The sequence below is a fragment of the Cygnus olor genome, chromosome 2 (assembly GCF_009769625.2).
Source record: "Cygnus olor isolate bCygOlo1 chromosome 2, bCygOlo1.pri.v2, whole genome shotgun sequence".
Taxonomy (NCBI): domain Eukaryota; kingdom Metazoa; phylum Chordata; class Aves; order Anseriformes; family Anatidae; genus Cygnus; species Cygnus olor.
Genome location: NC_049170.1, coordinates 104,712,974 through 104,728,092, shown reverse-complemented (window position 1 = coordinate 104,728,092; position 15,119 = coordinate 104,712,974). Strand labels below are relative to the sequence as shown.

The 15,119-nt window shown below is 47.6% G+C and overlaps 1 protein-coding gene across 7 annotated transcripts in view; it reads left to right on the top strand.

Moving 5' to 3' along the window:
• Window positions 1-13,984, top strand: part of LDLRAD4 (low density lipoprotein receptor class A domain containing 4) — a 281,143-nt gene extending 267,159 nt beyond the window's left edge. For 5 of the 7 annotated variants that reach the window (XM_040549937.1, XM_040549935.1, XM_040549934.1 and 2 more), the window contains 3 exons: window positions 3,031-3,185; window positions 11,997-12,050; window positions 13,310-13,984. In XM_040549937.1, the coding sequence (XP_040405871.1) occupies window positions 3,031-3,185; window positions 11,997-12,050; window positions 13,310-13,852 (752 nt within the window). In that variant the 3' untranslated portion in view covers window positions 13,853-13,984. Of the gene's footprint in view, window positions 1-97; window positions 253-617; window positions 1,625-3,030; window positions 3,186-11,996; window positions 12,051-13,309 lie in introns of those variants that run through there. The other 2 variants (XM_040549936.1, XM_040549939.1) reach the window with 2 other exon arrangements.
• The last annotated feature ends 1,135 nt before the right edge of the window (window positions 13,985-15,119 follow it).

Here is a 15,119-nt window from a genome sequence, read left to right as displayed (position 1 = left end):
CGCCCCATGGCAGCCGGCGGCCGGTAACCGGGGCCGGGCCCCGCCGCTGCCCTGGGCCGGGAGAGGCGGCGGCGGCGGCGGCGGCGGCAGGGCCGGGCTGAGGCACGGAGCGGCCCCCGCACGGCTCCCCCCGGCCGCATGGAGCCCGGGGCGGGCGGGTGATGCGGGGCCCGGCCGGGAGCATGGCCGCCGAGCGGCTTAACGGCACGGCGGGGAAGGATGCCCGGCTAAGGGAGCTGGTGGCGGACGGAGGTACCCCCGGTCGTGCTCGGTTGGCGGCTGCGGGGGCGTGAGGGGGGGGTGTGGGGGCGCAGAGCCCCCCGGGGCTCGCCGTGGGGCAGGCGGGGGGGGCGTTGGGTGGCGGGGGGTGGCTGCGGGTGGCGGTGAGGAGCTCCTCGTCCCCTCGCATAGGGGTACTGATAGGACGACGTGGGCATATCTATAGCATAACAAGCCATTTCCCCGCTTTCTTTTTCCCTTACTTTTCCTGGAAGGCGTTTTCATTAACTCTGCCCTTGCCTTTTTCGTGCTGTGTGTCTGTGAGGAAAAATTTCCCCCCTGGAAAAGAAACCTGGCGTAAATGCCACAGCCTGCATGTAGCAGGCACTGGGAGGTAAAACTGGCTCGTTGCCCCAACCCCCTGGCCTCCCCCTGCTTTCTCCCCAGCTTTATTTATGGAAAAAGCCCTTATTAGGAAAACTACGTTTCTGGAAGGTAGCGCCGGGGCTGCGAGGGCTGTTATACACGGCACACGTGCGGCGGGGGGGCGAGGGACCCAAGTGACTAAGTGTGTGTCAGCAGCCGTCAGAAGCTGTTCCCATTGCCTTGAGTGGTGCCAGCAAACAGAGACGGCTTCTGTTCGTGTCTTTTGCTCTTTCTCTTCTCCTAATAATAACCTAGTGACTAGGGGGAGGACCGGGCTGGAGGAAGAAGAGGGTGAATGCCGTCTTCCCCTCCTCCTGAACATCAGCAGGATGCTTTGTGGCGTTTTCGTGCTTGCAGTGCAGCACTGAACTTGGAAAATCCTCCTGCGATTCCAATATACGTTCACATTTTAGCCCAACGTCTCCAAGTGATTCCTCCCCTCGCCGGAGGGAAACGCTGACAGCCCTGAGCCCTGATTTCCAAAGGAGAGGTGCTGTCCCCCACTGCCGAAACGCTGGGACCTCGATAAATTTAGAAGACTCTGCCCTTGGCAGATACAGAAGCAACATGTCATTCCAGTGATCTTTGCATTCTAGGAAAGCCTAAATCAACATTGCTCGCTTTGCATGTTGCCCTTTAGCAACAGTCTCTCAACTTCCAGTCTGAAGTATTGCGTGGACCCAAGCCGGGGAAAAAAAGGGTTTGGGGTACAGAAGCTCTTTGGTACTCAGTAGCCAGAGAAATCTGAATTGCAGCGGTTGTTGGCTGTGGCAAGCCTGTATTCTGTGCTTTTGAGCCAGGAGAAAATTATTTTGTAGTTCAACGCTGTTTTGGGGGGTTGCTTTTGATTGATTCTCGTGCTTCCTGCCTTTGGATCTCTTGGTGGTGACATCTCAAGTGACTCAGGGAAAAAAAGTGGCCGTTGCTGATACGGGGCCGATGGCAAAAGCAGAGCAAAGTGCTGACTAAGGAAATATCTGTAAGTGGTGGTGGTCACAGCGTTTGAAAGGAGTCCGAGAATAATGAAACCGCCTTGGGGTTTCCTTTAGCTCCGCCACAGGTGGTTTCGCATTTTGTGCGTGAAGGACATTTTTCTAGCTTGGCTTCATAGTTGTGTTTGCGTAAGCTTCAGCTACTGGTATTGCACAGGAGGGTGAGGATGACTACAAATGCAGGAGATAAGAGAGAACAAGCTTGTTTCTCTGATGTTTGCTTTGGCTTTATTATTCTTTTTTTTTTCTCTGGTATTTTTCTTTTCTCGTTGGCTTTTGAGAGGAAGGAATTTGATATCGGTTCCCTCAAATTCATGTTTTGGTGCTCAAAAGTAGGGTCGTTTCTGCAAAGTGCTGAGAACCGAGCAACTCCTGCTGCTGCTTTGCTTCTTACCTGCGTGACAACCAGAGACCTCCTCCCATTGCCTGGAGTTGTCTCTCAAGATGAGAGCATCCCCGGCGAGCAGCACAGTTTCCATAGAAATATCTATGACTGTAACTTCCAAAGGGCAATTTCTTCCCTTACATTGCTCATGCGTGCTGCTCCAGTAGAGCTGGAAGGGTGCAAGAGTGGCTGCGAGCGACTCATTTCTAAATATACTCAGTATTTGTGCATGGGGGGGACCTTTGATAAGGTGATGGGCTCTGACGGCGCTAATTGTAATCGTATCTCTTGCGACAGCTAAGACCCTGGTTTCTTTTTAGCCATGGTGGAACATGTCTTGGTTTTGAGTACCAGAACTCTTTTTTTAGACGCTTAGCTGAATGGGAGTGTCCTAGAGAAGTTAATTTTACTCTAGTTGGAGAGAAGTAAGTAATTAAAGAAGGCACTTGGTGTAGGTCCAAAAGGAGAAAAAGGCTGTTTGCAGCTTGACTTAGGTCTTCACACGATTTAGCTGATAAAAATTAAGAAAAGTTTTCCCGGCTGTAGTCTTCCTGATCTTTTTTTGTTTTGTTGTTTGAGTCCAGCAGCCGAATAGCAATCATTGAAGCACTAGATACAGTGTCCCGAGTCCTCTCTCAGTGACTTCTGCTTTGAAGCTTATAGAGCCCTCTGGCCTCTACTGGTGTCGCAGGTGGCTTTTAAAATAAGTTCTGTTTTTTGTTACCCAACGGAATTGTTTATGCTGAAGAATTTATTACCTGTAAAGGAATTGATGGAGGATCACCCAGAAGTTTCTCAACTTAGACCTGCAGTCACTCATACCGATTGATTAGCAATGCCAAAAAGTGAAACATTTCATACTTTTTAGGACATCATTTTCTTTGCAAAACTTTGCAAAGTGGACGGCATCAATTCTGATGAAATACCGAGTGTTTTCGGGCTATTCCTTTGATGAATTACATTCTGTCTGTGACTGACTTTTTTTTCTTTTTCTCTTCTTTGTTTTAGCTGAACTGGAGTTTGTTCAAATCATCATTATAATTGTGGTTATAACTGTTATGGTGGTAGTGATCATCTGCTTGTTGAACCATTACAAACTCTCGACACGCTCTTTTATCAACCGGCAGAGCCAAAGCAGAAGACAGGAAGAAACTTTGCAGACGGTGAGTACAAACCCTTCTACCAAATCCCTTTCCCTCCTGCTGTACTCGTCTGCATCCAAGCCTGCAGAGAAGCTCTGATACGCACAACTCTTTGAAAAACTTCCAATGTTAGTTTCAGTACTGTCATTGGATTTGTCAGTGGAAAAAATTAGAGTGTAAATTTAAAATTTACTGCCTTTGAGTATTCTTAGGCCCTGCTATGCTCTACGTAGCGTGTTTTCATTTTGTGTTTGGAAGTTCAGGTGTGGCATCCTGTTCGCTGCTGTTGCTGTGGCATGAGGGGAAATGGAAGGGGATTAAATGGGGATCACCTGGGGTATGAAGAACTGACATTTGTGTTGTGACTTTTCAGATATTTACTAATATCTTGGAGTTTTACCACTATTACTGCTCTGTGAAGCTGCAGTGACAGTTTGCTGGATCCAAAACACTAGACCAGTAGCTGCCCAGGAGAACGCCGTGTTTATGTTTAATTCGAGCAGCAAGAAAATGCTAGGAAAGTGATCCTTCTCAGGGGCCTGGAGTGGCTAAGATGTCCTGTTAGGGAGCCAGAGGCTTAAGGCTTAATCTCCATCTAGATTTTCCAAGGCTGTCCCAAGTCAACCCAGCAGTAAAGGGGCTCGTAACTTGCCTCGGGAGCCAGAAGTTTGCTGGGTGGGATGCGCTGGGTGTAGCTTTTTGATGCTTTGAATCCTGGATTGAATTCCTGGCAACCTGGTTGTTTTTACTGCTGTCAAAAAAGAAAAAAAAGAGATTGTAACTGGAAGGCACAGTCCCATGATAGTTTAAACCACTCTTCAGTCCACCGTCTTACCCTTCTTTCCATCCTGGTTGTGTGTTTCAACCTCCTTCTTTGGGCTCCGTATCACAGGGACGTGATGAGGTGCTTCAGGGAGCTAATCTGGCTGAAAACCAGTTGCTTTTTAACAACTTTCGCTGAGGTGACTAACTCTTACACCTTGGAGGCTGCGGTGGAAAGAGAGGAGCCGTCTCCTCGGGAGGAGGCAGCCTTGGTGCCCATCGTTCTGGTAACCAGGAGTGTCGAGCTCTAATTTAGTTACAGATGAAACTACAGCTTGCGAAACCGTAACCTTGTGGACTTCTGGGCTGGAAAAATTGACTAGATTAATTTGAGAGTTTTTTTGAAATGGACACACTAATTCAAGAACCACACTTCTGTCTGAAAAGTGTTAACTATAATTGCTACAAGTAGCTAAAATGACATGATTTGAGATAAAGGAAACACATTTTCATCTTCACAAATCTTTTAAAATGGCAGCGAGCTGTCAAATGCATGAGGAAACCCATTATTTCCTGTGTACGGTTCGTTAGTATGGTCTGTTATTAGAGTGAACGGCGCCTTCTCTCTTGGAAGTCAGGGAGGAAACATCATCTCCTTGCAAATAAGGACGTCGGATTTGACACTGGGGACTCGGGAGCCGCTTTAGTATCCAAAACTGCTCTTAAATCATCTTTAAAACACTGACTCAGTTTCGGTTTGATGGCACCCTTGTAAGTATCGATGGTGACAGTCAAGTGAGGACTTTGTGGGAATTGGTAATCGGTTGGCAAGAAGTGGTTACTAATTCTTCCGGAAACTGTCTGATGTGGGTTTGTCATCGCTGTTACTCATCTTGGCTTCTGATAAGCCGAAGCCATACCTTAAAAAAAGGTCATATATGCGGGGAAGAGACCTTTGGCAGTCTCTGAGGTCAGACATCAAATACTTTTGAATTTTCCTTTATCTTAGACATCAGAAGGAAAGTCTGGTGGAAACTAGCCGTGCTCTGTTTGCAGCGCAAACCGTAGAAGCGGTGCACAGTGCGTGAGGAGCAGGGAATGGAGGCGTTTGGTTGGTGATGTGAAACTGGAAATGAGCAGTCCAGTCGTGCTGTCCGAAGCACAGTGGATTGGACAAGGCGAACAGGCAGCGTGCGCTGTAAGGCGCAGGGTAGGTTGTACCTTGTAAAATACACCTGCCTTTTAACCAGGCAGGCCTCCGTCCGCATGCGAGTGCTGATGGGAGGTGGGTTTTCTTCCAAGGGAACAGGTCTTTTGTGGTGTGCAGACTCTGAAAATGGATTTAAATGTCTATTAACCACTAATGCGTAGAGGGAATGTCATTCTGACTCAGGCCTTTTGTCGGTAGAGAAATGGTGAACGAAAACGGGAAGTTCAGCAGTATTTTTTAAACAAAACCAGTAAATGAACTAGCTGGTTCCTGCAGGGAACTATGAAGAGAAACCACCCCTCGCCTGACCGAGGTTGCAGAGGCGTAGCCAGAGACAGGATCTGCCCTTTCTTATTCAGATGGGCCTTTTTTGTTGTTGTTTTTGTTTTGTTTCTGTCTCCCTTCATGCCTGTGCTGCGTTCAGCTGTGTGCCTTTTCCTCAAGCCTGTCCTGTTTCTGGATGAGGGTGCCCTCCAACAGCTGAGCTGCAGCCGCCCTGAAGACCAGCTCAGCCACTGCCAATCTCATTTATTCTGCTTCTTTTTACAAGTGCAACAGAAATGAACGGGTGAATTCTCTACTGCCTTTATTGCCAGCCTCACACCTGTAAAACTTGTGGGGTCAGGGCTCTGAAATAATGAAATGCAACATGTGCTTACGTGCTCGTGGGTTTCTCCTTCATCTGGCTGAACTTCCTTCTTGTTTTTTTTTTTTTTTAAAAAAAAAAAGGCCTAGAGGTTGAAATTCTCATTGTCCAGAAATCAGGGTATTAAAAAGAAGATGAAATACCTCTAGAAGCCCAAGTGTGAGCAACACTCGAAGGGCAGAAAAGAGGCTGGTCCCAGAAAATCTGCGAGTTGGTTTTCAACAAATGCATGCTGAAATGCAGTTGTTGCGTTCTTGTTCTGTAACTGTGCTTTTCTGCGTGCCCATCAGTTCCATTTAAAATTTTTATTTTTTCTTTTCTGTTTTCCCCTCCTTTTTATCCCTTCTGGGGTCTTACCACCTTCCAGTCTTTTCCCTGGTCTGTCTGTATTTTATTACCGTGACTAGTGTGCTGAGGCCTTAAACAGCCCCACAGCTGGGACACAGCAGTCTCTTGAGGGCTCAGAAATACTGGGTTTTCCTGTCGTGGTGCTGCTGAGGATGCTCCTTCACCTCCCAGGGCAAGCCCCCCATCTCCTGGTGTGGATATTAAAACATACAAACCCTTCAAACACACGATGTTTGTTTGGCAGAATTTAACCACGGTTGTAATATCAGCAGAAATATGGGTCTGGGGGAGACAACTGTGAGCTGAGCGCCAGCTGTGCTGGCCTGAGTGGCGACCCGAAGTGAGGACGTGTGGTACTGAGCGGTGTCTGTGTCTCGCTGCATAGAACATTGAACATTTCCCCCTGCTGGCCAAGCCACCGGCGTTTGGCACGTGGCGCCGAGGGGGAACCAAAGGCTGTGCGGGGTGGAGAGGGCCGGGAAGGGGGTCGGGGCTCCGGCGCTGGAGAAGCGCCTCCTCTCCACTGGGAACGGGGATGTATCCGGCAGCGCCAAGGGCTTCGGGATGGAGCCGTGTGGCAGCCCCAGAGCGGCGCGTCTGTGCGTGGGGTACGACCGTCTGGCGTCCCAGGGGAGGTACGTGCGGCTGTCAGCGCAGTCTTTTCCTCGCCGGGACAAAACCAAGATAAATCTTGCTTTCTGGTGATTAACTCGGGGTGTCATCACCCGTGATTTCCAGGGGGATGCAGAGGGAAAGCTGATTAACAAAGTGACTTGCAGGGAGGCGCTTAATGAGCTTCTGATGTTGCTAAATTGATTCCTTCTTCCCATCCTGGCGGCTTCACTCTTTACGTCTTGTTCTCTTACAAATCGATGTTGAAGGAGTACCAGATGCTTGGGCTGCCCCAGTCCCGCTCCTGGCAGCGGAGCGCCCATGTCCATCACGCAGGATGCGTGCCCCGACCAGCTCCCGTGTCCCTGCCTCCCAAATGGGGGCAGCGTCGCCGCTAGGGCTGCTCAGCTTGCGATGGGACTGGCATTGATAGTGCTGAGATCCAGCAGCACGGCTGTAAAAGCGCCGTGCTCTTGCCCAGGACAGCTCTTTCAGAAGGAAAGTGGAAAAGCAGGAGGGCGAGAGAAAATACTCGGCAGTGTTGCCAGCTACGTGGGTTTGTTGGAGATGGCAAATGTTTGTCTTGCCTGTTGCCCCACCAGCGTTAGCACTGCTGCTTCTGCTCCCTGCTGACATGCCCGACCCACCCGTTCTCATTTTCTTACCGAACCGTGCAAAGGAAAGAAAACCCCGGTGTCAACAAGAGCCCAGTCGGTGGCCAGGAGGGAGCGTAGGTGGTGAGAACACCCTGCTTGGCCAGACTTCTTCCCTTGCACCAGGCATCAGCTCACAGGAACGTCTGGGACGCGCACCGTGTTCTCCTTCTGCCTGCCAGGAGGGACAGCGTGTGCTGGCTGCTGCTCTTTGAAGTCCACCACAAAAAAGCCAGAACAGCTTTAATAAGGGCAGCATCATCAGTCTGCAGGTAGGGCTAGAAGCGAGGAGCGCCGGCTCCTGGTGGCTACTGACTCAGCGTGTCACCTTGGGCAGCTTGCTTCATCTCCAAATCAAGGAGGAAGCATAATAATGCGTATTTCCTCCACTTCCATGAAATGAAGATTACTTCAGGTGGCAAAGTGCTGTGAGCTTGGGGAAGTAAAGACTTTAAAGCATCAAGTAACAGAAATAACCGCTGTAAATGTCAGGAGGCAGAATAAGAGTGAGAGTTCTGACTCTCTCCATAATTATCTCTCTTGAACTTCTTGTTGGTAGTGTGCCATTCTGCAAGATGCTGTAACCTTTCCTGCCCTTGGGGAAAAAAAAGCTTATAAAGGAAGGAGCAGTCTTGCTCTTGTTGTTCTGTTAGGGACAAGGCAGTAGTTTTGCCTTGCTTGTGTTTGGGAGGGGAAGTGTTGTGATCTTCAGAGCTGCGATGCTCTGCATCAACTTGAGAACAGGCAGGGCAGGGAGGAACGGACCTGTGTGTGTTCCTCGAGTAAGGCACTGATTAAATGTGCTGTAATATATCACTGCCACCTAGGGCCAAAATCGGAAACTGCACTGCCATTTGAAACACTTCAGCTGCAAAAAAGAGATAGGGGTATTATTTTATATGTATGTGTGTAAAATTGTATATGTAAAATTTGAATTTAGTTAGGGGGAAGAGAGGGACCTTCTTAATACCCATAACTGCATTTCAGAGAGTGAAAAACTGACTTGTTCCCAGGAAGTACCATTTCAGGCAGAGTTCTAATTGTCAAAAAGTAAAAAGTGGAAAAAAAAAAAAACAAAAACTGAAAATCTCCTTAAGGGAGTCAGTAAATAAGCAAATTTGTGATTGTATGGGTTTGTCTTGCTTCATTACAGTTTGAGGAGTTTTTCTTACTGAGCGTACATTCTTACCTGAAATTAATCCTGAATTAAAAAATCTTCCAGTAAGTTTCTTTCCTCCCATCTGTCAATGTGCAGATGCTGAACCATGGAGGTTGGATGACAACGTATGCTCCAGGAGGCTCAGTGATTAAAAGTGGCCTTAGAAAGTCATCTTCCTAAACTGTTTGATTCTAGAGGCTATAAATCTTCGTAAAATATAAATTAAGCACGTTATCGTGGGTTTATCCAGTCTCCTAAGTTCTAAACATTGACGTAAATGATCATTACCACAAGATAATTAAGTAATCGCCCAGCTGGATTTATTAAATGACGCTGTTATTTCAAAACCTAATCACAACATTTATTTCTGTAAGTTGTCATGAAACCCAGGAACAGCTAGGGTCAGCAAAAGACGTAGCTGCAGCCGTCAGATTTTGCTTGCTCTGGCGTTATTTGTAGGAGCTGGGATTTACCATGGAGACTCATACCCTTTTTCATTCCAGAACCTAGCCGCGTTAAAAACGATTACAACACAGGGAATGAACGCATGGGCTTTCCCTCCATGGCGCTTATAAATATTCAAGCTCACGCTTGCAGACTTGTAGCCTAAGAAGGAGCAAGTTGAATGGGCCAAGGCTACCAGGTACACACAAGAAGCAGGTACATGATGTATGACCTATATAAAAAAAAACCATCCTGCCTGGTGTCGGGACAGACGATTTTCCTTGGGTGGAGACTTGAGGAAGGCAGATAATAAATCTGCTGTGGTGGGTGCAATGATTCCAGGAAGGTAGGATGGCTGAAAAGGCCAGAATTGGCAAGATGGGGCAGATGCTTGTTTGCATGCAATTCTCTTGTTCAGACAGATGCCACCCCATGGAGGGAGGGAGTGTGTTTATGGAAGGCAAAGATCAGAAAACTTCTGTAGCATTTCAGAGCAAGATTCAGCAAAGTGCTTCAATGTGTTTTTATTGGTTTCCCAGTTTTTCTGTTAGCTGTTGGACATGATATTAAGCATAAATAATTTTCCTGTTTTGTACTGTCCTTCAAATATATAAATATGAACCCCACAGAACCATTCATAATTAAGCATTGGCATGTTGTTTGTTGTCTGTCCCCCGTCTGTCATTTTCTTGCCATATTGTCATCTTGCTCTCCTCTCCTTTCAGTGTAGGAGAGCCCTTGCTCAGTGCAAGTCACTGTACAAAAAGTTCTTTTCCTACCAGGATTCAAGGATTCCTTTACAGCTGAGTGCTGGAGGCACAGGTGCCTGCCAGCTCCTTTCCTTTCTCCTTGCCTCTCTCGCTGTTGATTTTAAGACTTGTGCATGCATTAAGAAAGAATCACAGTAAGAGTGCAGTGCCTCTTCTTACATTGGGTCAGTTGGCCTCGGCTTATTGCCGTGGTGATGGGAGCCTCCCCCACCACGGGGCTGGGCCAGCCTGGATATTAGTGTCAGGTGGGTCTGTGCGTGGAGTGTGAGCCCGGTGATTTCAAAACACGGACGTGCCAAGCACGTGCTACCAGCCATCTGCCTGGGGAGTTTGTCTGGCTCATGGGAGGGAGATCTTACTGGGGTTGGCTGTTGCCAAATGACTTACTCAGCCTGCTGGTCGTTCCCCAGAAAACCTCTGGGAAGGTGGTAGCGTAGGACACAGGTGGGCTGTAGGACACACCGTCACAGAGGCCGTGTTTTACACACCCTTGCATCCTAAGGATCTCAGAAGTACGCAGCAACTCCAGTCTTCTGTCAGGCTGCTGCTGGTAGATGCTGCTGGTTCCAGGGCTGGTTCTTAGGTCTGGGCGCCGAGGCACAGCGTGCAGGTCCCGCTCCCCCTCGGCGTGGGGAGCAGCTACACACTACCCTATTGTAAGCCATCGCTTGAAGGAACCTGCTGTTGGGCGGCACGGGACATGTATGTAGTTCGTGGGCTGTTAATTGGGCACTTTAGCTTTGACTAATAGATTTTACTTCACTGCCACAAAGTTGGAGCCTGTTTGGCCAGCTACTGATAACTTGCTTGTCTTTAATTGTGCAAATACTACCTCAGGTATTTCAAAATGAGGGCATCTGGCTGTTGGAGAGGTGGAAAGGAAGGTGGATACTCATAATTTGAACCACTACAGTTATACAGTTATAATTTCTGCAGTTGACAAAATCTCATATAGCCACTGAAGCATACGAACCTACCCAGGATTTGTCCTTTATATCAGGCCTTTGTGAGTGGGGACACTTGCAAAAGGAAGTTGTAAATAATTGCAATTGTCAGCCTTCTATATCTGCTCTCTGAAGCTACAGAAGAGAAGTGATTGACCAGCTTTGTTATTTGAAGCATTTCCCTTAACAGCTGAATCCTGTGGGAGATTCCTCTTAGAGCAGCTTTCCTCTGTGCTGGACTCTCCTGACGAGATCACAGACGGCTTTTGGTCTCTGAGTGCCATGCTGAACATCTAGTTAGGTCTATTTTTACATCTGAAGTATGTTCAAAGACGCTATGGTGAGAAAAAGTGGTACAGTAGGATTGAGGGTAGTCTATACAGGGTAATGCTTTTGGGGGCAGTATGCATTTTCTTTCCTGTTCCTGAAATTTCTTGTCTGTAACATCATGAAACTTTACTTAGCACCAAGACAATGCTCATGACCAGATAATTACAGTCTTAGTGAAGAAAAAAAATCAATTCTGTCCTTTATAGTCTCTCTGATGTGTCCTTTTCAGCTTTGAAATTTTCCAATAAGATAAATTAATTCAGTAGTTATTGTGACTCTAAAAAATTGAGAAGAAAAAACTATACCTGAAGCTGTTTTCCCATAGTGACAATACTTTCTTTGCCCTTTTATTGTGCCCTGGGCGTTGGTATGGTATCAGAACAGACTTTGAGGGCATGAGATAGAAAATACTGTGGCCTGAGAAGGTGGCTGGGGAAGTGGCTGAAGGGGGGAACTGGTGGCTGAAACCTCGGCTGTTTCATTACCGCAGGGAATTAGGCAAGGGACGGGTTTGACCAGGATTTTCCTGGGTTTAGAGTGAACGTCACTTCACCGGCGTTACAGACGTCAGGTTTTGTTGTGAACTGTTCTGACTCCCGCGTGTAATCTGGATCCTCGCCGCCAAGACAAGCCTCGTCGTACCTGCAGCCCTTGCTGACGTGGCCTCACCGCCGGCTGGGAGGTGACGGGTACCAGCTCAGCACACAAGGGCTGAACTGCCTCCTGCTGTCCCCGCGTGCTGCCAGGCACCTCAGCACCCTACCAACACGCCGAGCTCGGCTTGATCGGAGGCGGAGCTGCTGGTTGTTCTAGTTCTCAAAAGGAAGGAGTGGGACTTCTCCAGGTGTAGATAACCAGTCGTTAGAAGCTGATTACTCATAAGAGTTTTGGCATCGAGTTAACATTGTTGTGCGATCTATTGATTTCTCTCATTTGTTTTCTTCTACATTTCAGGAAGGGTGCTTGTGGCCTTCGGAAAGCTTGGTATCGCGCCAGGGTGCTTCAGAGGTAAAGTCAGATTTCTTACTATCTTTGGCGATGTGCTTTCCTCCTTTTCGTTATGTATATTCGCCTCCTCTCAAAACATACATCTGTTAAGTAAAGAAGCCTTTTCAGTGTAGGTCAAGAGCCAGATTCATGTGGACAACTGAGCCTGTCTCAATTCCCATTCAGTAAATGTCTAAGACTTTTTTAATTAAAAGATTGAAGTTCTAGCTACCCAATGCCTCATCTCCATCAGCAGCTCCCTGTAGCACAGTAGGTATTCACAGATAAGTGTCATGCAGTGGCTTGGTAATTTGAGTTTTCCGTGGAATCTGGGAGGCCTGTTGCTCTTCCCCCTGTATTTTTCCTGAATTTACAGCATGTTCTCTGTCGTCAGTGTTTCCTGTCTTCTGGCTAGCCACAGACGTTGCCACTCATTGTCCTGAGTGGTGGCACAGCTCTCCTGTGTCAAACTGAAACTTTGTGGTAACTGACGCTGCGTTTGTGGGGTCAGGGGATGAAGACCCTGCGTGGACCCTGAAATGAAAAGAGCAACTTGATAGATCTGGGTCTAAGAAGCTGGTGTGTCTGTCCAGATTTGGAATAGACCAAGTGAAAAGCAATAGCTCCTCACAGAGTATCTCAAACACTTCCTCTTGTAAATCCCGACCTTCCCCAGTGCTTAACACGCCAGAGACATTTTTTCCGCTCCCAGAGCAGAAGTCCCCCCTGGAGGCTGAGGTCTGGCTGAGAACTGAGGCGGGGCGGAGGACACCTGATCTGCTCTTGTAGTGAAGGCGTGAGATATGCTGGACCTTCACAAAATGTACTTAAAACGGCCATCTGAATTCTTTGATAATGTGGGGGGTTGCATTAACTCGGAGTAGGAGGGGGAGGCTCGAGCTGCAGCTGAAGTTCAGCATTGGGACATTTCATTTCCTCAGAACTAATTAATTGTGAAGATTAGAGAGAAATAATTTCAAGTGTTTCCTCTGTACAGCAGCAGAATTGTCTAATCTCGGCTCTGCATGCTGTAATGTCAGAAGGAGCCGTGTAGGATCTCGGCCTTCCTTTGTGAAACTGCTCTCAAATATCTTGCGTTGATCCTTCCTGCAACTCCTACCCCTTTTTTCACGCGCACGCACGTGGGAGCACAATATCTGCTGGATTAAACCTCTAAGATAGGCGACAGAGAGAAGCACTTTCCATTTTACCAGTTCCTCTCAAATACGGAGGACCCGCAGTGCTTTGCTCAGCCACGTGTCTCTCTCTTCCCGTTGCAGATTATGTATGCTCCAAGGTCCAGGGACAGGTTTACCGCCCCATCCTTTATGCAGCGGGACCGTTTCAGTCGCTTCCAGCCCACTTACCCTTACATGCAGCATGAGATCGACCTTCCTCCGACCATTTCCCTCTCGGACGGGGAAGAGCCGCCGCCGTACCAAGGCCCGTGCACCCTGCAGCTCCGGGACCCAGAGCAGCAGATGGAGCTCAACCGGGAATCCGTCAGGGCGCCGCCCAACCGAACCATTTTTGATAGCGACTTGATAGACATCTCGATGTACAATGGGGGCCCCTGCCCACCAAGCAGCAATTCGGGCATAAGTGCAACCAACTACAGCAGTAATGGAAGGATGGAAGGACCGCCCCCGACGTACAGCGAGGTCATGGGGCACTACCCAGGCTCCTCTTTTTTCCATCACCAGCACAGCAACGCGCCTCCTCCCTCGCAGAGGGGGAGCAGACTTCAGTTTCAGCAGAACAATTCAGAGAGCACAATTGTCCCCAGCAAAGGCCAGGACCGGAAACCAGGGAACCTGGTCTGAGTCACTCTCCCAGGTGCATTTGAACTGAAGACGAGATCCAAGCAGGGCGGCGGAGGAAGACCCCCGTGCTCCGGTGCACAATGTTGTTACATTTCACGTGGTACAACTTAGTAAAACCAAACGTGCAAACCAGTTCTTTGTTTCTGATTCCTTTCAGGGGAATTGCATGCAAAGCAGATCGAAAGAAATACAAACTTCCATTCAGTTTGTCTACAAGCAGTGTTTCAGGGGAGGGGGGGGGGGGATATATTATTTTTTTTTAATAAACTATTTCAATTATTTAATTCTAAAAGTAAACTTAGCACAGAAATGAGGCTGGTGTAGCCTGTTTTATACTCACTGAATGGCAGAAAGAAGAAGAAGGTTTTGCTAGATAAATGGGGGAAGAATTGGCCAGTTAGCTTTTTTTTTTTTCTCCCAGGGCGTGCATTTTTTTTAAATATGAATCAAAATTCCTGTTTTGTGTGCCAAGGTATAAAGTTGAGAACTTAGATGAATGCAAGAAATTAATTTGTGTTGTGATAAATGTGTTTTAAAAAGTTGCACTATCTTAATGTTTTAAAAATATATATGAGGGAACTGTTTTATGTGAAGTTCTTCTATATGTTGTCTTTTCACCTGTGGAATAATGATTGAGCCCCAGAAGTGATCTGGAGGAGTTTGCCCCCCTCCCCCCGGCTTTGCTAGAAAAAGGGGACAGGACTTAGCCTAACATCTCGTGACTTACACAAATCAAGAAATACAGGGACACTTAACTTGTTGTCTTTGCAATAACTTGCATTCATGTAACAGCGTGTCAACAAAGTGTCTTGGAGACTTTTGGATGGAAGAAGGCAAATGTGACATCCCAGCATTTTCCATCATTTAGGGTTTAGCTATTTCGCAGTTTAGACTCTTTGTTTCGTAAAAGGCAAAACAAAAGCCCAGATGTGTTAATTTGTATTGATTCTAACAAAGTGCTGCCGTTCTTTTCCTTTTCATAACGCAGTATCACCAGTACTTAAGGTTTTAGAGATTTTTGTCCTCACTGTAGCCTGAAGTGTATCTAGTCACATATCATGACATTATGCAATAAATTGTTTAAAAATGCAAGGTGGGTTTTTTCCCCTGCAATGCTGTTGAAATATGTGAGACTCTGTTGTGCTTTCCGCTCTCCGTTGCCATCTTTTAGATACCGAAATTCAGTCCTGGAGATCCAGCCTGCTGACGTGAAGGGGCCTTCGTAGCTATAACCCCCACGCAGTTTCCGCAGCAGTACCGAGAGCTG